General features: G+C 42.7%; 1 protein-coding gene across 6 annotated transcripts in view; it reads left to right on the plus strand.

Annotated features, from left to right (window-relative positions):
• The window catches only part of col12a1a (collagen, type XII, alpha 1a), a 53,647-nt gene extending 28,272 nt beyond the window's left edge, over positions 1 to 25,375 (plus strand). For 5 of the 6 annotated variants that reach the window (XM_069151907.1, XM_069151908.1, XM_069151910.1 and 2 more), the window contains 35 exons: positions 1,402 to 1,531; positions 1,610 to 1,749; positions 1,860 to 1,989; positions 3,790 to 3,932; positions 5,392 to 5,521; positions 5,690 to 5,832; positions 6,021 to 6,150; positions 6,810 to 6,929; positions 7,022 to 7,168; positions 7,306 to 7,422; positions 7,557 to 7,709; positions 7,838 to 7,912; positions 8,004 to 8,143; positions 8,231 to 8,354; positions 8,447 to 8,590; positions 8,881 to 9,045; positions 9,303 to 9,341; positions 9,499 to 9,637; positions 10,276 to 10,418; positions 10,842 to 10,951; positions 15,408 to 15,560; positions 15,838 to 15,915; positions 16,741 to 16,827; positions 17,257 to 17,310; positions 17,733 to 17,828; positions 18,194 to 18,247; positions 19,195 to 19,248; positions 19,565 to 19,618; positions 20,275 to 20,346; positions 20,456 to 20,491; positions 20,589 to 20,655; positions 20,749 to 20,931; positions 21,240 to 21,317; positions 22,542 to 22,712; positions 24,452 to 25,375. In XM_069151907.1, the coding sequence (XP_069008008.1) occupies positions 1,402 to 1,531; positions 1,610 to 1,749; positions 1,860 to 1,989; positions 3,790 to 3,932; positions 5,392 to 5,521; positions 5,690 to 5,832; positions 6,021 to 6,150; positions 6,810 to 6,929; positions 7,022 to 7,168; positions 7,306 to 7,422; positions 7,557 to 7,709; positions 7,838 to 7,912; positions 8,004 to 8,143; positions 8,231 to 8,354; positions 8,447 to 8,590; positions 8,881 to 9,045; positions 9,303 to 9,341; positions 9,499 to 9,637; positions 10,276 to 10,418; positions 10,842 to 10,951; positions 15,408 to 15,560; positions 15,838 to 15,915; positions 16,741 to 16,827; positions 17,257 to 17,310; positions 17,733 to 17,828; positions 18,194 to 18,247; positions 19,195 to 19,248; positions 19,565 to 19,618; positions 20,275 to 20,346; positions 20,456 to 20,491; positions 20,589 to 20,655; positions 20,749 to 20,931; positions 21,240 to 21,317; positions 22,542 to 22,712; positions 24,452 to 24,600 (3,948 nt within the window). In that variant the 3' untranslated portion in view covers positions 24,601 to 25,375. Of the gene's footprint in view, positions 1 to 1,401; positions 1,532 to 1,609; positions 1,750 to 1,859; positions 1,990 to 3,789; positions 3,933 to 5,391; positions 5,522 to 5,689; positions 5,833 to 6,020; positions 6,151 to 6,809; positions 6,930 to 7,021; positions 7,169 to 7,305; positions 7,423 to 7,556; positions 7,710 to 7,837; positions 7,913 to 8,003; positions 8,144 to 8,230; positions 8,355 to 8,446; positions 8,591 to 8,880; positions 9,046 to 9,302; positions 9,342 to 9,498; positions 9,638 to 10,275; positions 10,419 to 10,841; positions 10,952 to 15,407; positions 15,561 to 15,837; positions 15,916 to 16,740; positions 16,828 to 17,256; positions 17,311 to 17,732; positions 17,829 to 18,193; positions 18,248 to 19,194; positions 19,249 to 19,564; positions 19,619 to 20,274; positions 20,347 to 20,455; positions 20,492 to 20,588; positions 20,656 to 20,748; positions 20,932 to 21,239; positions 21,318 to 22,541; positions 22,713 to 23,590 lie in introns of all 6 variants that reach the window. The other variant, XM_069151909.1, reaches the window with a different exon arrangement.
• The last annotated feature ends 863 nt before the right edge of the window (positions 25,376 to 26,238 follow it).

Below are 26,238 nucleotides of genomic sequence, written 5' to 3' on the forward strand. Positions count from 1 at the left end.
CAACGACCTGTGAAACAACCCTGTGAGCCTGTTTTAAAAGTTCCAACCAAATTCCTGTGAACTACTTGGCACTAATAAATGTGAAAAGTTGCTTCAGAGAAGTCAAATGAAACCTTACCATGACACATTTTGAGGTGTGCGTGTGCGTGTGCGTTTGTACATGACGAATAGAATGCACTCGCCCAGTCAGGTCAGTGTGTGTAATGAGAGAGTACTGTGCCACGGGTGTCGTATATTATACAGTCGATTATGTTTAAAGTGCTGCACAAAGATGCTGCGTTCACTAATCTGGCTATTAGTTCCCTGTTTTTTTGCAGCGGTTGTTTTCACCTATTTTTAGAACCCAGATGGCATCCAACATTTTTCATCCCGGAGAAGGCAGCTACAATTCTAATTGAATTTTCTTTCCTTGTAATTTACGTTGTCAGATGTTTTGTACTGCTCAGCAGGTGGTATGTCGGTCACCTGTTGACCATTAGTTTCCCTTTTAACACAGGTAAAATGTTTTCCTCTTTAGAACTTGTTGTGCCGATTGACTGGGTGATATGATCCTGAAAGGTTGATGGAAAATTGGAAGCTAACACTCTAGCATTAGCCAAATTGTCTTGGTTCACTTTCAGATTTCAACAAGTATAGCTCGCCCAGAGAGTTTTGCACCAGTTCGTCTGGGACAGCATGTGTGTTTTTCGGGAATCCCTCACACACATTTTGCACAAATAATAAATCTTCTGTCCTTCTGTTTTTGTTTTTTTTAATGATTAAAGATTCTGACATTTAGTCGAGAAAGCCTGAGAGAGCTTCACAAAGACAAACCAAATCCAAGGAGGATTAAATCAGACAGATACAAACAGACACATTCATTACACCATTAAAATCCACATGCTAACACACTCTGTTAGAATGAACTCCTCATAGATCAAGCTATAAAAGCAGCATAGTAAATGTATCATCAGTCATAACAAGACATCCGCCTGTTTCAGTCATCAGCATACAGGTTTACCTTGGCCAGTGTACTGTCCACTAACCATGTCTAAAAACACTGAAAACATTCCTCCTCTGAAATGTTGACAGCCTCGTAGTTTTCAGATATAATTCCTTCCATCAGGTTATTGATTTTAGGAACCAATGGAGAGTTATGAATCAAAAACAGATGGAATAACTTTTCCCTCTATTCATAACAGTTGTTCTCAAAGTTCCAGCATCAATGATATATTTTGATGTCATTTGATGAAAGAAATTCTAAACTCCTCTCAGAGGATGAGTAGACAAGTTAACTTTTAACCAGCGAAACTAACAAACGATTGTGCGAGAAGCTAAATCCATCATATCTTCATTCAGTATGATCACCATGGGTTCGGTATCAGTAACTGATTGAGCTGACATGTATTCTTCCCTGACTAGACCCAGGTCGGAGGGAAGAAGAACACTGTCCTGCTTCCCAAGCTGACCCCTGACACCAAGTACTCCATCAGTGTGGTGGCTGTTTACGCCAAAGGAGTTAGCCCGGACCTGAACGGCTTCGGAAAGACCAGTGAGTTGTGTACCATCTTGTTGTTTACCGTTGTTGTCGGTGCAGTAATAACTGTATCATACCTGTATGTTACTCCAGAGCCTTTGGGTGGTGTGAGGAACCTGCAGGTGACCGACCCCACGACCAGCAGCCTGAACGTCCAGTGGGAAGCTGCTGAAGGAAACGTGCGTCAGTACAGGATCTTCTACGTCCCTGCAGCTGGAGGAGAGGAAGAGATGGTGAGCAGGAAATTAGCCCTGCAGCTTGTTTCTGTAAACCACAAAACGAGACTTGCATGAAATGTCCAGTCACAACGACCTGATGTAAGTCCTGTCGTACTTCTGTACAGGTGCAGGTATCCGGCAGCACCTACAAAACCGTGCTGAAGAACCTGCAGTCCGACACCGTCTACACTGTTACTGTGCTGCCTGTTTATTCTGCTGGAGAGGGACAGCGCATGTCTGAGAACGGCAAAACATGTAAGCACTGCATGCATGTCGTCGCCGGTGTCGGTAACACGTTACGATGGTGATCTATACAAGGACGTTATTGTGACGTCCTGTGAAGATAACTAACAGGGTTTAGAAAAGCCAAAATGGACAGAAAAAAAAAGTACTTCTGTGAATGAGACACTCCATAACGGCAGTGGGATTTTTTTTCTTGGTCAGGAATCCATTCATGTCTTTCCAGAGTGAACTTACTGGCCCTCGTTGCTGGCTCGCTGTCACTGGATGTCAGAAACCCTCAATAAGGCAGCTAGTTATAACCGACTCCTTTCATGATATCATCCGAAATCCTTTCAAGACCTTCAAGCCAAACCAACCTGATCAAATGCCAGTTGTTTCTCAAGAAGTGAATTAATACATGATAAATTCACACTTTACTTGTGAAATGTAACGTGAAAAATAAGATAAAATAACAATAAAAAGCTCTGTCAGCTTAGTTTGAACTTGGTTGAGAAACATGGATTTTACAGTTTCTCCCACAGTTTAACCACCAAACTCTGCTGGGGATGAGTCAGCATTTTGTGGGGTGATTGCGTAGGAAGGAATTCCTCTGAACTGGCAGCATTATAATGGTGTCTCCTCTTTCTTTACCGTAATATTGTCCATTTATAGGTTGGAATGAAGGGTAGCGGTCAGGGTAATGGTGGGGCTGGGGAATGGGGGAAGGGTTATATTGAGTATTTGGCTCCCCTTTGGGAAAAAAAGAAACAGGAGGGTGGTTAGAAATGAATGGAGGGCATTATATCTTTTATGGCTCTCAACTTACTTGGCAAGGGTCATGCTCCATGCGTGCTACTGTTACCCCCATTTTCCCTTCTGAAGCAATGGTCCTTCATGTTTAAGGGGCCTTTTCCTAACCAAACTCGTACACAGTATGAACAGTTCGAACAGCTCAGCTAGCTACTAAACTTTTTAACGCTTGGGAAATTGCTGCCACTCTAGATAACCTTGGCGTGTCCCTTCAAATGACAGTACTTCAATTTATTCTCCACTTATTTAATCAAAGAAGTATCTGCTGTCACTGTTTGAGCCCAGACAGTGTTAATTGAGCCTTAAAATTCAAAGCAGCTTTCTCGGCAACAAGCTTTGGTCTGTGAAACTTTAAAAGTACGGAAGCTCGCTTGCTGTGTTTTCCCCTCCTGCATTTATGGGGTTTATAATGGGGAGCAGCACAAAGCCTCTAAACATCTGTTTTGGTTTGTTTTTTTAGAAGGAAAGCTTCACACGGGGCTGCACATACGCCTTGTATATCCTTTTCATTAACCTTGAGGGCACTGACAGGAAGTGTCCTGTTGATAGCACTATTGTTAAATGATGTCTTTAACTTGTTTCCATTGGTTACTGGGGAGTATTGTTCCCATTTTACTGAAATGTTCTCATGTCGTCCTGCTCTGGCTTTCCACAAAACCAGGGAGGACGGTGTTTAGTAAACGGAGACAAAGGGAGAGTGACAGAAGCAGCAGTTAGGAGATTCACAAAGGCTTCATTTAGACATTTGTAAATAACCCCTATGAAACTATTGTCAAGTTGAACAATTGAAACACAAATAGGAATATAATACACGCATTTGGGGTTCATTATTTTGGGTGTTGTGAAATTGTTGGTTTTAGCCTCTAATTTTCTCGGCATTTACAAACCACTTATGTTGCCGGCCTTCACGTCACCCTGTCATCACTCTTCTCGTCTCTTTGTACCCTTTCGTGCTTTATGACCATCATCCTAACCTTTTACTTTCTTATCTATGTCTCTGTCTCAAACGACCTTCTTTGACAGTGGAGCGCAGCCCCGTCAGGAACATCCAGGTTTTCAACCCCACGACCAACACTTTGAACGTTCGCTGGGAAGCCGCCACCGGCCCGGTGCAGCAGTACCGGGTGGTCTACTCTCCTGTGACTGGTGCCAGGCCCTCCGAGTCGGTGAGTTTCCATCCACTGTGTGGGAAGTAGTGTAGCATAGCACATGTATGCAAAGAAAACCCATGAAGAGTAGGTGTACAATAACAAATACTACAACACGAGTAAAGACGCTGCTAACGTCCTTGAATCCTACATTAAACCCACACAAACACAAACACGGAGGAATTCACCGAGGAAGAGGACGACCACATCCAGTTCTGTCTGTGTGAGCACATGTGGCCCGGACAAAACAAATCTTTATTTGCTGCCTACCATGTGTCAGGGTATTCTCTTAATTGTCACACGCAATTAGTCTGTTCACCCAATAGAGCAATGTGTTTGTTTGCATGCATGTGTGTGTAGTTACTGCCAATTGGATTTTTTTCTGTAACAAACTACTAAAGTTTAAAACCAAGACATGTTGATTAAAGCAGAAATTCTTTAATTGCACCTCCTGCTCTCCACACAAAATGCACCATCTGGCATCACAGTGCCCACATCTTCACGCGTAAAGGATTTCTGGGTTGCTTAAGGAATCAATAAAAAAAAACTTCTAAAGTGTTACTTTTACATCCCACCATTAGCTTCAACATCTGCCAGAAAGATTGTAGCATTAGGAACAGTTTCTTCACCAGGTCTTTTAAAAGTGAAGTATATCCCTGTGCATTGATGGAGAGGCTCACTCTGCCTTTTTTCCTATGTGTTAGCACATTTATGGCAGGTTCAGGCCTTTTCCATGGCCAGAGACAGGAATGTGAGTCAGTGACAATGTGGTCTTTTTCAGCTAACACCAGCAAATTTAACACGAGCTGGAGATTTGTAGTACGAGCGATCAATGATATTATTTTTACACTGATGCTGCTGACCACGGAGAGAAGACAGCAAGTGATACAATCAAAAGAGAAATAAATGAATAAGAAGACATTGTTGTATTTACACGTGCGATGAAAACATGGCGAGCAGACACCCAGCTGTCCAACACACCACCCGGCCACCAAACGCTGCTGCTCAGATGTTCTCCACCTCCGTCACTCCCTCGTAGAGGTCATCACCAGGCCAGAGCCCTCCAGGAGCTCTGGCCTTGTTCTGTCCAGCTAAGCAACCCAAAGACAAAGAGAGAGAGAGAGTGGAGGTAGCCCGAATGTAATCAGCTGTCTTCACTGTCCAACTGCCCCCCTCCCACCACCACACCTCCGAACATCAAAGGAATATTTGACTCCTACTCAGTGCTGACAGCAAAGGGCTGTTGAGTAAAAGGGAGGGTTTGAAGGTAGAGTACAGTCCATGCAGCTGTCAGCGGAGAGGGGAAAGGTCCTTGTTTGTGTAAGTGTTGCTCTGCATCATTTCTGTCCATCACGCCACAATGGCTTTTTGTTAAAACGGAAAAAGAAGTTAAGTTCTTTGTTAGATCTTACACATATAAAGGCACTGAAACTCTTTAAGGATGATGAGTCCTGACGTGTTTGGTGTCTCTGCACAGATTGTGATACCAGGATCCACCACCACGGCTCTGCTGCAGCAGCTGCTCCCAAACACCGATTACAATGTTGGAGTTGTTGCCCTGTACAGTGACGGTGAAGGACCTTCCCTCATCGAAGCTGGAAAGACATGTAAGTACCTGAGACGAAGTAATGTAGGCATCAAAAACCTTCACCTGTACGTATTAGTAGTTGCTGATAGCCTCATTTCTTATCACATGCAAAGACAACACCTGTGAGATACAGCTGTGTTTGTAACGAACGGCACAAACAAACACTTTTTCCTGTTTCTGTGCTCAGTGCCCCGAAGTGGCCCGAGGAACATGCGCGTGTACGACCCCACCACCAGCACTCTCTCCGTCAGCTGGGAACATGCAGAAGGTCCTGTCGTGCAATACCGCATCACCTACGCCCAAACCACAGGAGACCCCATCGAGGAATATGTAAGCATGTCCATAATTCCACATGTGAGAGTTTTAATAAACGGTCCTCATTGTGTAGGCCTGGATGAATGAACCAGCTCTCATTAATCAGAGGAATTCATGCAAATGTAACTTATTCACCCAAATATGCCCTTAATTTGTTCCTTCATTCATCCTTTTCTTAACGTGATACGTCTCATGTCTCGTAGACTACGGTCCCAGGAAACAGAAACAACGTGGTCCTGCAGAACCTGGATCCTGACACGCCTTATAATATCAAAGTGACTGCCATCTATGGTGATGGACCAGGAGGAGAGCTGGAGGGAGATGGAACCACAGGTACAAACATTCCCCGTCTTTGCAACCACGTGTGTGTGTGTGTGTGTGTGTGCGTGCGTGCGTGCGTGTGTGTGTGTGTGTGTGTGTGTATCATTTGAACTAATTCAGAAAAGGCTTCAAATCAAGCGTTTGGAAAGGCATATTCAGGATATTATTAACTTTTGTACACACACATGCAATCAGCAGAGAGCAAACATCCAAACAGACAAGTCCATTGATTAGGTTCCTGAATTGTAGAACGCTGGCAAAAATGGAATAATTGGCATTCTTGACTTTTTAAGAAGAGCCTCTGCCAGAGTTATGATCTGCCTGTACTCCGATCAGGCAGATCTCATACTTGCTGTGCTGCCCAGTCTCTTGCATAATCTTTCCTTTCAAACAAAAGAAACATTATTACATATTGTAATGCTTCCCTGCTCCATGAGGCAGCTTATTGTCTTATTGTTTTTTCTTGTAATCTCTTTAATGTGGTGGAATTTGTCATCCCACTGATCACGCAGATATTTCTTCATAATTCAAAAGTAATTACGAGCAATGAACTATAATAAAGTCATTATCCTGCTGACATATCACAACACTCACTGAAACTCTGGAGTTCAAAGCTCCTGCATGCCGTTGTAGTGAACTTTGCTGACTGTGCTCTCTTGTCTCGTTTGCAGTGGGTATGCTCGGCCCCAGGAACCTCCGTGTTTCTGATGAGTGGTACACCCGCTTCAGGGTGTCCTGGGACGCCGCCCCCTCCAGGGTGACCGGATACAAACTTATCTACCAGCCTGAAGGTATGAACGGAAGAAAATACATTCTTATTTTTACTGCACTGACAACTGCATTGCTTCCAGGCACTTATATAATACTGAGATCTCTTTTTCAGGCTCTGATGACACCCAGGAGGTGTTTGTCGGAGATGTGACCACCCACCAGTTGAACAACCTGAAACCTGGAACCACCTATGACCTGAAGGTGCTGGCGCAGTACAACACAGGCATCAGTGCGCCTCTGCCTGGTCAAGGCACCACATGTAAGTTGATTACTTGTTGATTAACAGGCACAAGTGTGCTAAATTGAGTGGATGGTTCCTGTGTTGAATAGTAAAATAGGTTTTGAAGTGGACTTGTACTGCTCGTACTTATCATGCTCTCGTTTGCTTTCTTCTAGTGTACCTGAATGTGACAGACCTGAACACTTACAATGTTGGCTATGACTCTTTCTGCATCCGATGGGCCCCTCACAGAGCAGCCACATCCTACAGACTCAAAGTCAATCCTTTTGACAGTAAGTTCTATTCTCAGTTACACGAGACAATGACAAATGACCTTTCTGAATTACTATACTTTTAATTTGTGAGATTAGCACACTGAATCTATTTAATCTGGATGCTCTTCTGTTGTTCCCTTCTTCTCCTCAAGCCTCTAAGAGCGGAGCTCAGGAGATCACAGTTAGAGGCTCAGAGAGTAATTACTGCTTTGATGGCCTGACCCCCGACACTCTGTACAACACCACCGTGTACACCCAGACTCCCAACCTGGAGGGACCTGGAGTCAGCATCAAGGAAAGGACATGTAAGAAAATGTCCACCGTGCCAGTTTAATGTCTCACACAGTTGAACCTGTTGGTAAACGGAGCCTACAATTTATTTTTCTCACTTGCATATTGTTTTCCAATTTCATGCTGCTGTTTTGTATTGCAGTGGTCAAACCCACCGAGGTGCCGACCGAGCCGCCCACTCCCCCCGCACCAGTGACCGTCCCCCCTGCGCTAGATGGTGAGGAGAGCTTTAAAACCTGTTAGCAAAAGAGATAACTTCTGTGGACCGGCTGAGAGTTGCCATCAACACTGTTTTACCTGTTCTGCAGTGTGTAAAGGTGCCAAGGCAGACCTGGTCTTCCTCATCGATGGTTCCTGGAGTATCGGAGATGACAGCTTCAACAAAGTCATTCAGTTTGTTACAAGCATGACTGCAGCCTTCGACATCATCAGCCCGGGTGGCATGCAGGTCAGTTGTTTTTAAACCTCATGTCTTCATACATTTGTTAGTCTGGGTATCGTCACCCTCTGATTCTGTTTTGTTCTCTTTGAGCAGGTTTCATTTGTGCAGTACAGTGATGATGCCAAGACTGAGTTCAAACTGAACACCTACCACGACAAAGGAATCGCGTTGTCAGCTCTGCAGACAGTCCGCTACAGAGGTGGCAACACCAAGACAGGTACACCGCTGGAAAAAGAAAATCATGCTGGAGAAATAAGTGCTCTGAAGAGGATGGATTGTTCAGATCTTCTTCTCTTCACTTTCATTCAGGCATTGCTTTGAAGCACGTCTATGAAAAGGTATTCACCTCCGACAGCGGCATGAGGAGGACCGTCCCGAAGGTGCTGGTGGTGGTCACGGACGGACGCTCCCAGGACGATGTCAAGAAGAGCGCAGAGAAACTGCAGCATTCGGGTATGTGTGGACTTCATCACTGCGCTGTGTGTTTGTGTTTGCATTGTATGTGCAGTGGAACAGTGGAAATGGTTGTTCACATACTTTGATTGCCTTCATCAGAGCCAAAGCTTGTGGCTGATTTAATAAACTGTTGTAATAATCCTCTTAGTGATGGAACTGCCTGTGGGTTTTTTACTTGGAAGCTTAACAATGGTCTTTGTTTATTATGTGTGTGTGTGTGTGTGTGTGTGTGTGTGTGTGTGTGTGTGTGTGTGTGTGTGTGTGTGTGTGTGTGTGTGTCCTTACAGGCTACAGTATGTTCGTGGTTGGCGTGGCCGACGTGGACATGTCAGAGTTGAGAATAATCGGGAGCAAGCCCAGCGAGAGACACGTGTTTGTGGTAGACGACTATGACGCTTTCGCCAAAATCCAGGACAACCTGATCACCTTCATCTGTGAAACAGCCACTTCCAGTAAGACAGAGACTCATATATTATTAAACCGCTCTTATAGTTTAGTATTTCTGTATGCCAAGAGGAAAACATTACCGTTGACTTTTTAGTTTCTATAGTGGTTGATTAGTGCACCTGCAGAGGTAACAGGAAGCTCAGCCATTGACGTTCATTTCTACTGATCTACTGCCAGAGGAAATGTATAAAGAGACATGAATCGCATTCTTTAAACTCTCATCTGTTTTTCCAACTCCTTGTAACTTCTTGTTGTGTTTCAGCTTGTCCTCTGATCTACATCAATGGATTCACCACGCCTGGTAAGCATACAACGTCCCCATACACCATACACATGAGCTAATCCCCAGAGAGCTTGTTGACATTACTAACATGATATTATCCCATAATGTAGATAGAAGCTTTCAATGTTTCTTTTTCTATGGTCTTGACATGACTCCCGCTGTTCACCCCTTCTAGGCTTCAGGATGCTGGAGGCTTTCAACATCACAGACCGAACATTCGCTGGCATGAACGGCGTGTCCATGGAGCCGGGCTCCTTCAACAGCTACATCGCCTACAGGCTGCACAAGGACTCCTTCCTCAACCAGCCCACCAAGTAAGTATGCTGAACAGCATTTGTGTGAAAAGAGAGGGAGTGTGAGTCTCAGTTTGTGCACTTTCCCAGGCTATTAGCCTTCACACCAGTGTACTATAATACTGCCCAGCCTACCGTCATTATTCACAATGATGTTCAATAGCCTCAGCAGGCTGGATGGTTTCCCTTGTGCCTTTTGGCAATAAGCCCACAGCCGTGTTTGTTGTTGGAGCTTCTTGAATATGCAGTGCTGGCAGAAACAAAACAAAAATTGTTCGTAGAATTAAAGATTCCCTGGACCAGAGGTTGGAGGAGAGTCCTCCAACGTCCAGAGTTTTGTCTCTTTATTGGGCTTCATTTAAGTGGTCAGAACTTCTGGAGCATCCAAACTTTTTTGATATGTTTATTATAATGCGACCACAGTGTGATTGGGTGCAGCCGTTGACTTAATTCACACAAATGGAAACACTTCACATGAGAGGAGACCGAAAATACTTTCAATGTGTGAGCAATTTAGGCAAAGCAATCATTTACCAGTTCTGCAGTCTGTGTGACACATTTGATCCTCAAGATTTAAAATGAATTATCTGACTGCTCGTGCAGCGAGGGCCCAGTTCTCACTCATGACTCACCGCGATGTATATTTTTAACACTTACAGGGAGATCCATCCGGAGGGTCTTCCCCCGGCTTACACCATCATCCTGCTCATCCGCCTCCTGCCAGATACACCTTCTGAACCTTTTGATATCTGGCAGATCGCCGACAAAAACAACAACCCCGAGGTCGGGATCACTGTCAACCGTAAGTCTCCTCTCATGTCTCGGCCCTCAGCTGGAGGGACCAAACATACACACAGCTATACACTATATTTACAGAGAGCTAAACTTCACAGATTTCTGTCTGACATACGATGAAGGAAGTGGAAGTATAATCACAAACACATATGACTGGCTTCAATCCACCGTTTTGAGTTTGATTTTAGTTTTGCCTTTTTATTCTTTCAAAGACAGCTTTCTTTCTAAATAAGTCTCTTTTCCAAATGTGCATTTCCACACATGGTACATGCATGCAAATAATTACAGGAATGGCCTTAATCCCTTCTAGCCTCCACTTTATCCCTTCCTTCTCCCTCCAAGCATGTGTTCTCTATAGTCCTGTCTGCTTTGCGTGCCACTGCATCGTAACACACTGTCAGGGACTCATCAAAGGCTCTGCTCTTTTCAGCTTCCAGCAAAACACTCACGTTCTACAACAAGGACACCCGAGGAGAGATCCAGAGAGCCACGTTTAATGAGGAGCAAGTGAAGCGGGTTTTCCACGGGAGCTTCCACAAGGTAAACACACTCCCCGTTCTTAAAGAGGGGAGTCCTGTGTTCACTACATACAGGAGTGAGAGTTGTAAAACTTCGGCTTTCATGTGAAAGACTGATGATCTGTTGTGATTCATTGTGGGCTGATTCATTCGTTTCACTTCCTTTCACAAAAATTGTGTTTACATCCTTTCATATGCCTCTCTGTGACTTCAACAACCTCATTTAGTTTGTCTGAATTACCTTTTAATGTGAAGTTCTTACAAACAGCCAGTTCCATGTTGCTGTATCATGTTACCTGTCAAAAGATCTCTATCAGTCTCAGAGCATCATCCTGCTGTCAACATGGTCTTTCAGCCTTTTTTTTTTTAGGATTTCACATTAAGCGTTGTTTTATTTACTGCATGGACAGTTAGTTTGATTAATGGCTTGTTAAGACTATAAATAAGTTTAAAGAGAAGTTGGAGGGAAATTCTGATGCCTCAGTGACTGAGAATAATGTGCAAGCTGTTACAGTTACTCGTGGAGGTCCGACCACACCGGGACTGCAGAATATCCTGATAGTTGTTAAAGTAAATTCCAAACCTGGCTGCTCCAAACTGTAGTTTTTATTCGGTTACAGCTTGAGTTGGTTTCCAAAAGTAAGTCAAAGAGTAGATTCTAAAGTCTGCATATCTTTCTGTTAAATAATCAGAAAGGAGTTCTCCAGTGATTTAATGTTGCACCGACAGAAAGTTGGGGACACACTTTAAAAAAAAAAGAGTCTCCAAATGTTAGAAACAACCAAGATATCCCAATTTATTTGTTCACAGAATGGATCATTATCTGAGTGATATATTTCCACACAACAGCATCTCCACATTGGATTTTTTCTTTCTGTTACTACAACTCTGATGACATCACGAGTAGTAATCCCCATGATGAGTTAGCTGTAGGACTTTTCAGTTGAATACAAATTACTGGCCGAATAATGCAAGCTTTGCAAACAAAGAATTAAAAGGCTGAATCCAGATGTTTATAACTGTCTTAAAGAAGCATTTTCTTAATTCTGAAACCGATCCATGCCTCCATCTGGCCTGTCTTTCATGCGAGAAATAAAGCTAGAACTCCCGTAGCTGGCGCTTATTGAAAGATTCATGAACATCAGCTACTCTTCAAATAATCTGTCAAAACCTCTCCTCTTAAAATATCCACCTACAGTGGTAGTATTGTTTCTCCAGCTCTTTGTTTCTCTTCAGCGGTTTAACCACTATATTCGGCCCACATGCCTGAGATAAACAGCATTTGTGCAGTCTCTCTCGGGGCTGCAGCGAGAGGTAAAAAGCGATATGAAATGTGGACACGTCCAACATGACGCAACAGCGAAAATAAAAGATCCTCTGTAATTTTTACCACAGTGGGATGTAGAGAGTAGAACAATGAAGGGCAGTATATTTTCATACAAACCTGCAAAAACTTAAGATGCTGAATTTATCGCTGGAGGACAAACATCTGCCTCCAGTGTCTCCCATGTCATGACCAATTCAATTTGAGTTTGTACTCGAGGACAATGCGCTGCATATTTAGTGCACAAGTTCCTTTTCTTCTAATTACTAAGGTAATCAAAGGGAACGGCCTTTTCAATGTACGAGGGTCTTATCCGACATCAAAGTTCGCCCACTTCCTGACATTACAGAGTACAGAGGGATATATTGACTCAGAGATCAGAGAGTACTGTAAATGGCTTTTCAGTTTGACCAGTTAGCATCTACACAACTAATTGTAGGGTAAGTTCATGAACGAATTGGACCGTGGAAAATGTTTGATCGGAACTGGATGTAAATTACATCACTGCTGGTCTAGTTGGACAGCAGCCCGATCTTTGTGTGGCTATGCACGTGTTAGTGTATTAATGTGCGTCCTCTCAGTCTGTGGCCATCGAGGAGACTGGAGTCTGAGTGTGCACTGGATGGCTAGTTTGTGGTGCAGCAGTTGCTGTTCCATGAGCTTGGCGAGTCTGCAGCGGTCTACCTAGCTGCTTATTTGCTGGTCTGCTGAGTAAGTGCCACTGCTGACTGCTGTGGTGGTGTGTGTTTACATGTTGTTGGTGGTTTTCCAACACTTTGTCTGTGGCTATTACAGAGTGACCTCAGTGTGTGTGTGTGTGTGTGGGAACTCTGAAACCAGAGTGACCACTGATGAGTCTTGTCTTACATGGCCGTTGGGTGTATTGTTGAGATTGTGATGAAAATCAAAGCACAATCAGATGAGAAGCTTTAGATTAATCAACTAGAGCTTCGACAAACCATTATTTTCATTTTCTGAGTTAATTGATAATTTGTTAGATCTCATATTTCACTTCATGTGTTGGCGCCACAGTATCGGCTCAGAGATTGCTTCTAGAAATGTCTTTTTTTTTCTTCAGGCTAGTTAATAAAGAGTCACTCAGTTGGAAGAGGTCGTGGGCTACTACTAGTTTAGCATGTGGGAACGTTCTCACATGACTTCAGCAGATGCTAACCACTCACCATCCCACTGGGGAATCCCCTCCCATGTTTGAATGGTGGGAGTCTGTCAAGAAAACCTTCCTGTTAACCGAGGACATTTTCCATAGGTCATAGTGAGTGATGTTTGTGTGCAGAGGGACACTGGTAGAAGTTGGTGTGAGTTGTTGTAACTATTGAAAATTCAGTGATAGTATGCTGCCATGCTGACAGATACACACACGCTATTGTTACGTCCAACCTGTTGAACTTTCCTTTCAGAGATTTGGTTGGAAATGTCGTGCCAATATATGCATACACTAATTAAGACAGGGGGGTTGGGGGCGGGGGGTGGGGGAGTCTCTAAAGGGCTCTCAGTTCTTTGTTGGCCTAATAGACACTTTGACAAATTGTCCTTTGACTGGACTCTTTCTACTCTTCATTTGTGACGACTTTCTTTGAGACATAAATGTGTCTTCTTTCCCTGATCCGGATTTACTGAATGGAAAATCCACACTAAAAATACAGAAAATGATCTATTAACTTCCATTACCAAAGAAATCCATGGTGCCTTGTCTGTTTGCATGAGCTCGATCAGACATGCGAGCCTTCCCTTTGGAAAGATAAAATGTAAATGATCAGCCCAGTTGGGGATTTTAGCACCAGTCACAACACTGTTTGCATTAAAACACCTATGTAATGGAGAATCTACGCTGAGCATTGATGGCATTTTATTCCCAACCAAAGCTAACTCAATCTTTTTTGAATTTTTACAGAAAAGACTAACACCTGCTTATTAGTACATTAATAAAATTAAGGCTGTGAGTCTCTCAGAGTTCAAGGTTTAAAAAAAAAGGTCGCCAGAGCCAAGAACAATAAAATGGAATCTGAAAGAAATCAAGGAAATATGTCCAGTGTGTTGGAGCGGAGATGGTATCAGCCTGAAATCTTACCAGATGTACTCTGATTGTGTTGAGTGTTGATACAGGGAAACAGTGAAACCGTGTTAACATTTGATGAATGAAAGTTGTTCGTCTGTCAACACACTCTGCTGCAGAGCAGTGGTCACTAGAAAGCCGATTTTCCTGAAGCCTTATTTTCCAATGACTAAAGTGTTTTCACTGTATTTACTTTTCGGTCAGTGAGGTAATATGTAGATGCTGATTATTTGCCATCCCAGTATACCAACCAAAAATGTTTTGGTAGGCCCTCAAGAGCATCATGGCGTGTTATGTCCGTGCCAGGAGGCTGGGATAAACGACACCCCTCTCTCTCTCTCTCTCTCTCTCTCTCTGCGGTCCACCAGATAGTTTTTTCTGTTGCCAAGGAAGTCAACTGTAATTTTGTGATTGGTTACCAAGAACTATGGCCTCGTCTGTGGTTCGTATAGCTTTGTAGAAAGAAATGGTAGTTTGCTTTCCCTGACATAAAGAAAGCTTGTCTGACAGGCAAAGTATGGAAAGTGTAAGACTTTTGATGGCACACCACAAATGATATTGTTTCAAGATGTGGAGTGGGTTCTCTTGACAGGAAACTTCACAATCTGGCACTTTGTCATTCTGTGTTGTTATATAATCACCGACTACTATTAATGCTGCATGGAAATGCCAACGGTTGTATATTTCTTTTTTTTATGGTCCATTCATCTGTAGAAGCATCAAACAGCCCTCTCGTGCCAAATCAGTGACCACTCCGGGGTAATATCCGAATCTATAATTAACATGGTTCTCAAAAGACTAAACATTTCTAAACTCCAGAAATGATGTGAAAAACATCAGCGTCTTCATCAGCTTCAATCAACAGTGTGTTCGCAGCCATCTGGTTACACTTTCTAAAAGACGTTTCATTCTCTTTTGAAGGGCATTCATGTCTCTTCCAACAGACACGAACACCAAACCTAATTTCTCAAAATCTCTAATCTTCTCTGCTGTTTGCCAGCTAATTGTGTTGCAACAAGTTTGGGAATTTTGTATTTTTGAGGTTTATAGTGCCGTGTTTCCATCCTCTCCCTCCTGCAGCTCCACATCAGCATCTCTCCGGAGAAAGTCAAGCTCAACGTGGACTGCCAAGAGGTGGCAGAGAAGCCCATCAAGGAGGCCAACAACATCACAGTGGAAGGCTACGAAGTGCTTGGCAAGATGGTCAAGTCTGGAAAGAGGCAGTCTGCTACAGTAAGTGAAAAAAGAACTCAAACTTGTTAAAACAGGTTTGGAAAAACAACTGTGGAAGAGCATCTCACAGCTTTCCAAAGAGCGAATATCCAAAACCTCTTGTGCGTAACTGCACAATTCAGTTTTAACTGCTCCCAGAGGGTACTGCAAGGACGAAAGCCTGCATCGTTCTATTTCTCCCAGGCTTCTATTGTTGTCTGTTTGTTATGCATTTTCAAGATGAATAGGAGCTGATTTGTGACTCCCTTCGATGTTTTTCTCTTCTCCTGTTGTGTAGTTCCAGCTCCAGATGTTCGATATTGTCTGCAGCTTGAGCTGGATCAGCCGAGACAAATGCTGCGACCTGCCCGCCACAGTAAGGACGTGTCATTGTACAATCATTTGATAAACAAGTCAAAGGTTCATTTATATATAGAATAGGGGATATTTTCCATGTTCTTTACCAAAAACTAGAGAAATGCCCCTGTTCCCCTGTCAGCTGTTCAGAATGAGTTTGTGATTGTATAAAGTGGGTTTACAGCCTGGAGTGCATGTATGCTGGTATGTGGTGATTAAGGGAAATACAAGGCCGATAACTGCGCTGCTGTTTGAAAGGAAAGTTGCTCAGCTGGACTGAATAGAACCTTGTATCCTGTGTAATTGTCCTAATTGCACTGTTGCCAGCATGACCTCCCAATTACAAGAAAACAAGTGCTGCTTCAGATCACAGAGCAGACAGTAAATCACATTTATTATGATACAGTACGGTAAACACCGGATGCATGCACATTTAGCCAATTATAAGTAATTCATCTGTAATTTGCATCAGATATTAATACATCGTGTCAATGATTGTAGTGTTATATAACTCATTATGTCAGGAACTCATTTCCAGCTTGCAGCTGTCATTGAGCATTCAGTCGTAAAGCCCCACAGCGAGTCTAAATCCAGTCACATTTGAGTTAAGCCACCGTTCCATCATAACTTTGCTGGGTTTTCTAAACTGTCTCTTCTTCTTAAACTCTGGAGCCGTAGTTTGCCAGGTCATAAAATGGCAATCAAGGATTTTCATTTTTACCCGTTGTGTGCTGTAGATTGTCAAGATGTGGTCTCAATTATCAGTGGATGTGAAATGGACTATAATAATGCTTCTCTAAAGTGTGTGTACATTATTATATATCTATGTCTTTTTGTTTTTCAGAGAGATGAGGCCAAGTGTCCATCGCTTCCCCACTCTTGCACATGCACACAGGACAGCATCGGCCCCCAGGGTCCTCCTGGACCTTCGGTAAAAACAACGTCCCCTCTTGAATGTCTTCATTTCCTCTTCCTCTGTGTGTCTTCACCTCATCAAATTATTTTCCCAGAAGTCATATATGTTTAGAAGATGATGATGATAAAGCCATACTGTTCTCTGCTGTCTGCTATAGATTAAACCAAACTAGGCTGAGGCAGTGTTTTTCTTTTCCCCCTGGAAAGAGCAGTTGAAGATGAGACCAGTGGCATGCAAAGAAATGTGGGCTCGGGGAGAAGTGTCAAAAGATAAATGCCTGTCGGAAAAACAACAGTGAAAAAGTCTTGAGGAGAAGTCTGGAATATGTGTGCTTGGTAGCCTCGCTAAGCCCCAGCGAGGGTTCTTACAGCTCAGGGTTTTAGGGCTTTTGGAATCTGCTCCTGTTGTTACACTCACTCTGCTTCTGGCTCTTCACTTTTCCAGGGCAGCCCAGGTACAAAAGGACCTCGAGGAGATAGAGGAGAACATGGCGTCGCTGTGAGTTAACCTTGACATCACTTTAAGCATGCTGCAAACTGTTAGTTTTTTTTTTTTTTTTTTTTTTACGGTGGGTTAAGTATTAAACAAATGATCAGACATAATTTACAGCCAATGAAGCTTGCTGACTTTATGAATTGCAATAAATTGCCAGATAATGAAGGTCGGCTTCACGGTGCCGTGGTATTTCAGAAGCTATTGCTGCTCTGCTAACAAATTGCACACATGTGAATTCAATTATATTTCTCCACAACTGAATTTAAAGGGGCCCCATGTCAAGTACTTTAAAGGTCCATTTGCCAAAACTGTTAATGTTCACTGTCTCTATCTGTGCAGGTAAATGTCTGATTAGAGTTGTCTTTGGAATGATTTTCTAATGAGTGTTGCTTTGTAACATCTTGTGTGTTTGGATGATGCTGTAGGGTGCAATGGGTCCACGCGGTGAGTCAGGACTCCCAGGCGCTATGGGACCACCAGGTCCACAAGGCCCCAACGGACTTTCTCTACCTGGAGAACCTGTGAGTTCATCTACACTATAGAGAAATACCGTCAGTGGTAAAACGATTCTAATGTATTTGACAAACACTAACAGTATATTGTCCTTCAACTGGTGCTGATATTAAAGTGCAGTTTGTGTGAAAGTTGTACAATAGCTGATATATTCTCCGATGCATATATCCACCAGTGAGTAGGATTTATAACCAACATCAAAACCCCTCCCTCTCCCCTCTATTTCCAGCCAGCCAGAGTGCTCCATTATTTTCTTACCTGCAGATGTTCTTGTCAAAACATGCAATCAATCACAATCACAGACTAAAAGGATAAAACAAAAGATTAAAGCTGACCGCAATTCTCTCTCTTCCTCCTCCTCCACCACCTTCAGGGTCGCCCGGGACCAAAGGGAGATCCTGGAGACCCAGGTCTGGCAGGCCTGCAAGTAAGCACTCCTCTCTCATTTGTGGTTTATGAGCAGGAAACAGGAGACTATCCATAGAGAGCAGCGTTGCTACTGGAGCCTGAATTTAGTCCACATGGCCAGATTGAAACCACACTCAGAGTGGGAGGTTGACTGTGCCATCCTCAGGGAGTCCCACATACGCAAATCAGCCCGTTGATTGACAAATGGTAGAAGACGAGTGATGAAGTTAAATTATTATGAAGTGTGGACTCATGTTACCGAAGGGGAAATAGGGAATGGAACATGTTCTTCTCCAGCATAGATGCTTTTGACGTGGTGAAGACTTAGTCTGTCTGAAGTTTGAGCCTCTTTCACTAACAGTAGAAGTCATCCTAGGGACGTTGTGGACCAAAATGAAAGTCAAATAAAACCACATTTACCATTATATAACCGCCACACTTCAAAGTTCTTTGAGGTCCTTTAGATTGTTGATATCACTGTCAGAAGCAGATTTGAAGTTCAGCAAGACGCATTTTACATTATGTGGGAATGTTTTGGTGGAAGGCTGATTTTAAGTGGGCTGGTATTACATAGCCATCTCTTGGCCGAACATCCCTTCACTTATCCGGCTGAGGTCATTCAGCCAACTCCCACCATTCAACTGGAGAGAACATCACCGCTGGTTATTCTGGCCTCTGAATAAGCAAACTCAGACATGGGAGAAAGTCCCATTCTGTGATTCTTATTGACAGCTTGTTATAACAGAACTGGATATGCACTTTTCTAGAAGACATCATAAGTCAAGAAAGAAGAGAGAATATTTTCCAGTTTTTACAAGCAAGATGATATATTATCTTTGGCTAAATAAGTGGGAAACTGCAGGATTCTTTCTGTAAATTCGAAGGCGGCAGAGGCATCAGGGAGCTACATAAATGTCCTGTTCTTGATCATTAGCTTCTGATTAACTGCGTCTGCTTTTTTCCCAGGGTCCTCCTGGGCCACGTGGTCCTCTGGGCCCTGTTGGACCGAGCGGAGTGCGGGTAAGATCTACCTCCAGGCCTGCATAGTATACAAAGCATGTTCAAAGCCTATAAATGGATCCAAAGCTTACTTGAGCACATGTTTTGTTTTAGACGTCATCTCCCTCTTTACTACACAGAAGTAGTACAGTGTTGTTGTTGCACTGCATGTTCTCAGTTGCATCAGCCAGAATAATGGAGCCACTACATATCAACATCATTTAGAACGACACACTCAAAGCTGAAACTAATATAAAGTTATGACACTGATGTATTGCATGTGTAGAGTCCCCAGTGTGTTGTAACCCGTGTGTGATTGTATGTTGCTTCTACTTAGGGGCCACCAGGAAAGGAGGGACCATCTGGGCCCAGAGGCCCATCAGGGCCTATGGTGAGTGTGTATGTGTTTGTGTTGCGCAGAAATGAGCCAAATAAATATTCTTTGGTGTGTACTTTATTTCCTGACATATCTGCAACAATTACACCTCTGGCTCCCCAGTTGCACTCTGCTGGAACAGCACATAAAAAGCAGACTGTTGTCTCGAGGCTCCTCTACTGTTATGAGAATGGTGCATGCACCTCATTTTCTTTTTTTGCGGTTTGGAGAAGTCTGAATCTATTTAATCAAGCCATCATGCCAACAGGCGACCTGCCAGCATTGAATTCAGATGGGGCTATACCATCCTGAGTGCTCCAAGAGCCATTACCAGTGCCTGATGGTGATGCTCTCTCTGTGTGTGTGTGTGTGTGTGTGTGTGTGTGTGTGTGTGTGTGTGTGTGTGTGTGTGTGTGTGTGTGTGTGTGTGTGTGTGTGTGTGTGTGTTTGCATCCTGTCTGTATTGCTGTTGTGTGTTTCCATCTACTTTTAGTGTTCTTGGCAGCTTGTGCCACATGCCCCTACACTGCAGATGTTAAAGCATAGCTCCTAAACTTGAAGCCTGTTATGCAACCAGTAACAGGGAGCAAGAGTTAAGTGTTGCAATTAGGTTTACTGTGCAGTAATTCAAAGTAAACACCACTTTTTTCTGTGATTTCTCTTTTTTTCAGGGAAGCCCTGGAAATCCAGGTGTACCCGGAATTACTGGGAAACCAGGGAAACCAGGAGATACAGGAAACCCAGTATGTACTGAATAACAAGGCACAGAGATCTGGTCCAATGACACTATTTGGGGATGGACGTCGAGGACGTGGATGTTGCTTGTTCTAACGTTGTTCTTCTTGTCAACAGGGAGCTGTTGGCCTTAAAGGAGAGAAAGGAGAGAGGGTGGGTTGTGATGTTCTCATGAAATTTGTACACACCATCTATCATATATCAGCCATGAAAAATGCATTCTCACCATAAAAATGTCTTTGTGTTCCAGGGAGACTTTGCATCCCAGAACATGATGCGCTCCATTGCCAGACAAGTTTGTGAGCAGCTTGTGAACAGTAAGCACAACATTTCTTAACCCTCAAGGAATCTGGTTATTTTCAAGATGCACATCTGATCCAAATCCATCTGATTTTGATCTTCGTTTGCAGGTCAGATGAGCAGAATTGACATGATGCTCAACCAGATTCCTTCTGGATATCGTAGCAACAGTCCAGGGCCAGCCGGTCCTCCTGGCCCCCCTGGAAACCAGGGATCCCGTGGAGAGCCTGGACAACCTGGTCGAAGTGGTTTCCCTGGAAACCCAGGTTTACCTGGAAATCAGGGAGAAAGAGGTGCTTTATTTCTCTTCATCTCCTAAATGTTTGATAGTGTTACACAGCAGCAAGCGAGGAAATAATAAGCAAATTGTGAGCGGTAAAATAATTCACATCATGGCGATATCAACTGTGTAGACTGCAGTGTTGGTCCAGCATGGACTACAGTGGACAACAACATAAATGTGTTACCTTGTGAAGTCTACATGTGATTCATAAAATCCCTTTACATTTTCACTCGTTTACAGATGTGGGAATTTTTTTTCTCCAAAAACTCACTTTATTGGTGTGAAAGGGATTTCTGGTCTTTTGTCTGGTTAATGTAGGTTTGGCAGGAGAGAAAGGAGAAAGAGGATCTCAAGGAACTGGTATCAGAGGACAAAGAGGACCAAATGGGCCACCAGGTAATGCAGTTTTCTTATTCTCCCTTTTCTTGGGTGAAATATCCAGTTTTAGTTAAATCCTCCATCATAATGAGGCAAAGAACACAAGAACCACAGGAAGGCTTTCTGCGGAACATTGTTCAGCTGCAGACAGACTGCAGGTCTCCCACTGTTTGATTTTACAACTTTATCCTCATACTAAAACACAGTTTCACTGACAGCTCTTTCACCTTTTTAGTGCACTTTTCTGGGACACACAGTGTTCCCATTAGTCCAATTAAATTGACACATTCCAGCCAGAGGCTGAAATTTACCTTCAGTGCATGTGTCCCAGGCAACTTCGTTTCTGCAGCTGCACTGCACACATTTTTTTTGGAGGGATCCCAAACATGTCCCAATTCTTTCCTCTCTGAAGGATTTATATCATGTGTACATTAAACTTATCCAAACACATTTGAAATGTTATAGGGTAAATGGAAGGTATTTACAGTCATTATTAAGCAGAGAATTTCTGTGTCTAGAGTTTAGGAAGCCTTCAGTCTGCCTTTACTCAGGGCCATGATGCAGTTCTAGAAACAACTGCTTAAATATGCTATTAGGCTAATCTGTTTGTTTGAAAAGCTCTCAGTCTTTCCTCAGTTGTAAATGATATCTAATAGTTTTTTCTGAGAAGCATTTCAGCATATTTCCTGTCCCCGGGGAAGTGATTGCAAAACAACAGGAACCTCCTGTTGATTTCGACCCTACAACTCCAAACACTGACATGTCTGTTTCTGTGAATGAAGTGAGAAACAACTAAGGACCAGTGGGAGGAAGTCGACATTGATGACTCAATTTAGTGTGTGTGTATATATGTGTATGTGTGTGTGTGGGAGAATTGGATTCTTGTACAATGAGCTTTCTTTGGTGGCTTCATTGACAACACATGGGCTCACTTAAGGGAGAGAAAAAGAGCGGGGGAAAATTCCAGTCTGAGTTGTTGCTGTCTAGACAGATGGGGCCCGGGGTAACTCTGCACAGACCCAGACTGCATCTCTTTTTTTTTTTTTTTTTTTTTTTTTTTTTTTTTTAACTTGGTCAAGCTTTTTAATTGAGCCATTGAAAAATCAAAATTACAGTGCTGCAGCTTGGTGTCCCCCCTGCTTTTTGACAGAAGGTTAACAGCTGATGTCAGTGAGTTTTTGTGCTGAGCTTGAGAGACTCACTTCAAACTGGCCTCACTCACTTTTTCTCTCCAATGTGCAGGGCCACCAGGAGAGTCAAGAACGGGATCCCCAGGTCCTTCTGGCTCCGCTGGGGCTCGTGGCCCTCCAGGTCGTCAGGGTACTCCGGGGGTGAGAGGACCACCAGGACCCGCTGGATACTGCGACTCTTCTCAGTGTGTTGGCATTCCTTACAATGGACAAGGATACACAGGTACGCTCAATACTATCTAGGTCCTGCATGGTAATACATTAGGGAAAAGACTAAGTGTATGCACACTAATTACATTTGCAACTCATTGCACTACTTGATAATGTATGGAGATATGAATGTAGGTGTTCCACAGTGCTGCTTTAAGACCAGCCCCCCTTTGTTCCCTGTGGAGCGTTTTGTTCTGGCACTGAACATAATACAGTTTAAAAAAATAACAGTGGGAGATTTATGGGTCCATGAAGTCACAGAGTTGAAGATTACAACTAGTTGCGATGTCCACTCACCTCTGATCCTGGTTCTGTCTGCAGTTTCTTCCTGTTAAAAGGGAGTTTTTTCCTATCAGCTGTCACTCGTGAATTATTGGGTTCCTCTCTATAATGTCGTAAGGTTTTATCTTAAAGCCTGAATATGTTAAGTGGCCTGAGGTATGTTGGGGGGCAAGCCTGGTTTGATTGAACCGTCTGGGGGTGCAGTCAGGTTTTTTCGATATCAGTGGACGGGCGTAGTGTCCTCTGGTTATCAGTCAGAATCACTCCTCACTCCTCCTCAGCTCGTCCAAATATAAAAATTAAAAAAAATAAAAACCTAGACGGCAATCGCCGATGGACTCGAGGCATCAAAACAGTAGTTTGCAAACCAAATGGTGACTTCATGGTGGGTTGCCACTTAGGCTGAGTCACCATTGCTAAGCCAAGATATGACAACGGCTGTGAGGTAAAGGGTTTAGCCAAATTAGAACTACTACATTTCCATATCTCTATACATTTGATGTCCAATTTTGAAAGCATGTGGTGTGTGATGACTTACTTTTCATCAAATAAGATGCTTATTGCTTTGTTCCACAGAGAAAACTCACATTCTCTTTGAACTATTTTCAGGTTTGGCATAGTAAACGCTCTAAGTCATCTGTGCCGCTTACACTTTGAAGTCCTGTTTCTGAGATGTTTGCCCATTTGCTATGGGGCATGTAAGGATAATCACCAACCATGGACATAATTATTGAACATTAAAAACAAACATTACGCAAGCCAAAAAAAACAAACAAACAGAAAGGAGCGGACTGGCACTAACATCATCTCACAGCTACAAGCTACAGTGATGGCAACCTGCTGGCCTGTTTGCATCTTGAACCACAAATCGTTGGGAAATAGAAAACAGAGACTGAGCATTTCTACGAAGGAAGGAGCATGTACAAATACCACCACAAAACAACTACTAACAAAGAGGATTTCATAACTGAAAGCAATGTTAATGTGGAGGTGATGTCTGTAAATAAAACTAATTTTTTGCTTTGTAAATGATTGTATGAACCAGGACATTTCACTAAAAATCAAGTTAACATCTGTATTGAGCTTCTGCCTCATAACCCTCTGCTTACTTACCACCAGCATAACCTCTGTTTACGACGCCTACGTGACTTATACAGCTATGGTCCAGACTGAAGCATGTTTCATTTGTACTTTTAATCATCAGTGCTAAATGTCGCTCTCCTTTTCCATGTGCCTTTTGTAGTATCAGCTGGTTATTTTACTACATCTTATTATTCAATACCTTGATCGGTTTTTATTCTTAATGTCATCACAGCATTTGAAACGTACGTTTTTTGGTGCTTTAACAAGCAATAGTTTGACACAGGGCATTTTTTGGAAAGTCCATAGTGCAATATAATTTAAATTGTGCATGTGAAAAGTTATCAAGGCAACCCTTTTTTTGATTGGCCGTCCCCAATATTTTTCTAGCCAACCACTACCAGCCTGAACCTGAGGTAGAGTCTATACCTGTGGAGCCAGCTGAAGAGTTTGAGACAATACAATCACCCGGTTACACACGAAACCAGCGAGGAAAGAGATCACTACCGCAAGACAATACAGAAACACTAGCATCATAGCTACAACCAAGAGCTCTCAGAAATGTACTATTGAAATAACTTCTGTGATCACTTAGGTGAGGACGAAGTGATATTCAGAAAAACTAGTGCTTATATGGGTTTGATACCCCTGGCTATATTGAACATATATTTTTTTTTGACATGAGAAAGTTTAGCAAGATGATTACAAACCTACGTTACAAACCTGTGTGCTTGCTAAGTGTTTCCCTAAAGTGTCTGCTTGTAATATAACTGCAAGTGTTTATTCGACTCCAATGTGTAATGCACTAATCATGTGAAAAACAGCAGAAAGTTTGTCCAAAGAAGTACAGTGTGTATGCTTTTGAACACTTTCACACGACCCATGTTGTTGTTTTTTTTTTTGTCAAATCTCAGTATGTAAAGCTGTATCAGACACTCCATTGGTAAAAAAAAAAAAAAAAAAAAAGGACAATTAATTTTATCCCCAAAGACGTGTCTATTGTGATGTTTTGTAAGGCCTGCAAACCCAATGATAATTTGATTTATTGTTACAAACCAAATTCATTCTTTTATTTTGTTTTGTTACCAAAGGTGGAATTGCATGATTGTGTTGTATATTTACTGAGGATTTCTAGGTCAGAATATAGTTGTTTTCTATCAATGCAGTTTGGATTTGGTTGCAAGACTATGGATATAGGATTGCTTTTCTCATGTTTTAAGTAACTGCACATTTTTGTGAATTCCACACAGCCTTATTTTCTTATTTATTTCTGAAACAGAAGAGGCATTTTTCAATAAAACTACTGAAAATGTAGCGTTTGTCTCAAGTTTCCAATCATTTCGGTCTTTGACAGCGGATTTGAGCTTTTATCTGTGCAGTTCGTTGTGTTTACAGAAATAGCTTTTGGTGGTAAAAATGTGCCAAGCTCAGATCCAAAGCTGCTGTTGAAACTCAAAATTCCTCAAGATGAAACAGAGTTTATTTGATCTTGAGTGACAAAACCTGTTCATCTCTACATTAAGGCATTGAGAAATATGCTTTGAAATTTAAACCTTTATTTATTTTGACAGCTTAAGATATTTTGAGTCGTCCAGAAAGTCACTTTGTGTCGGGGCAACAAGCAGGAAAAAAAGAGGGAGTGTGAAAACAGTTTCCAGCATACGAACCACTTCACAGACTTTTACATGCAACCACTTGGCTTTTATCCTATCAGGTTGAAATGATTATGTGTAGACATCCATGAGGAAACAATGCAATTGGCCCAATACCAGGACTGGAAAAACTCAAAGATTTCCACCCATCGAGCATGCCGAATGGGGAAATAAGAGCAGCATGAGGTAAGGAATCACTGACGCCATATCTGTTTATTGTGATGAAAGGAAAGCATGTCTGAGGAGAAGTTCTGCACAAATTCCAGCGATAACGACTGGGGATGAGCTATCGAGGTCGAGATCACACACAACGAGCAGACATGGAAAAACTCCTTCTCTGGAAAACCTTTTTAATTTCATACCCTGAGATCCTAATGTGCACAATCAGATTATGACTCACTCCTGGAAAATACCTTTTTATAGACGTTAATATTTCATGGGAAAAGGAATTGTTAAAAGGCTCAGTATGTGTGTGTGAACAGCTGCTACATGTTAGTCATAAAGGAGACAGGCTTCAGTGTAAAA

The sequence above is a fragment of the Embiotoca jacksoni genome, unplaced genomic scaffold, assembly GCF_022577435.1.
Source record: "Embiotoca jacksoni isolate LCO1_2020_lvr unplaced genomic scaffold, fEmbJac1.0.p SCAF_18, whole genome shotgun sequence".
In the NCBI taxonomy this organism is placed as follows: domain Eukaryota; kingdom Metazoa; phylum Chordata; class Actinopteri; family Embiotocidae; genus Embiotoca; species Embiotoca jacksoni.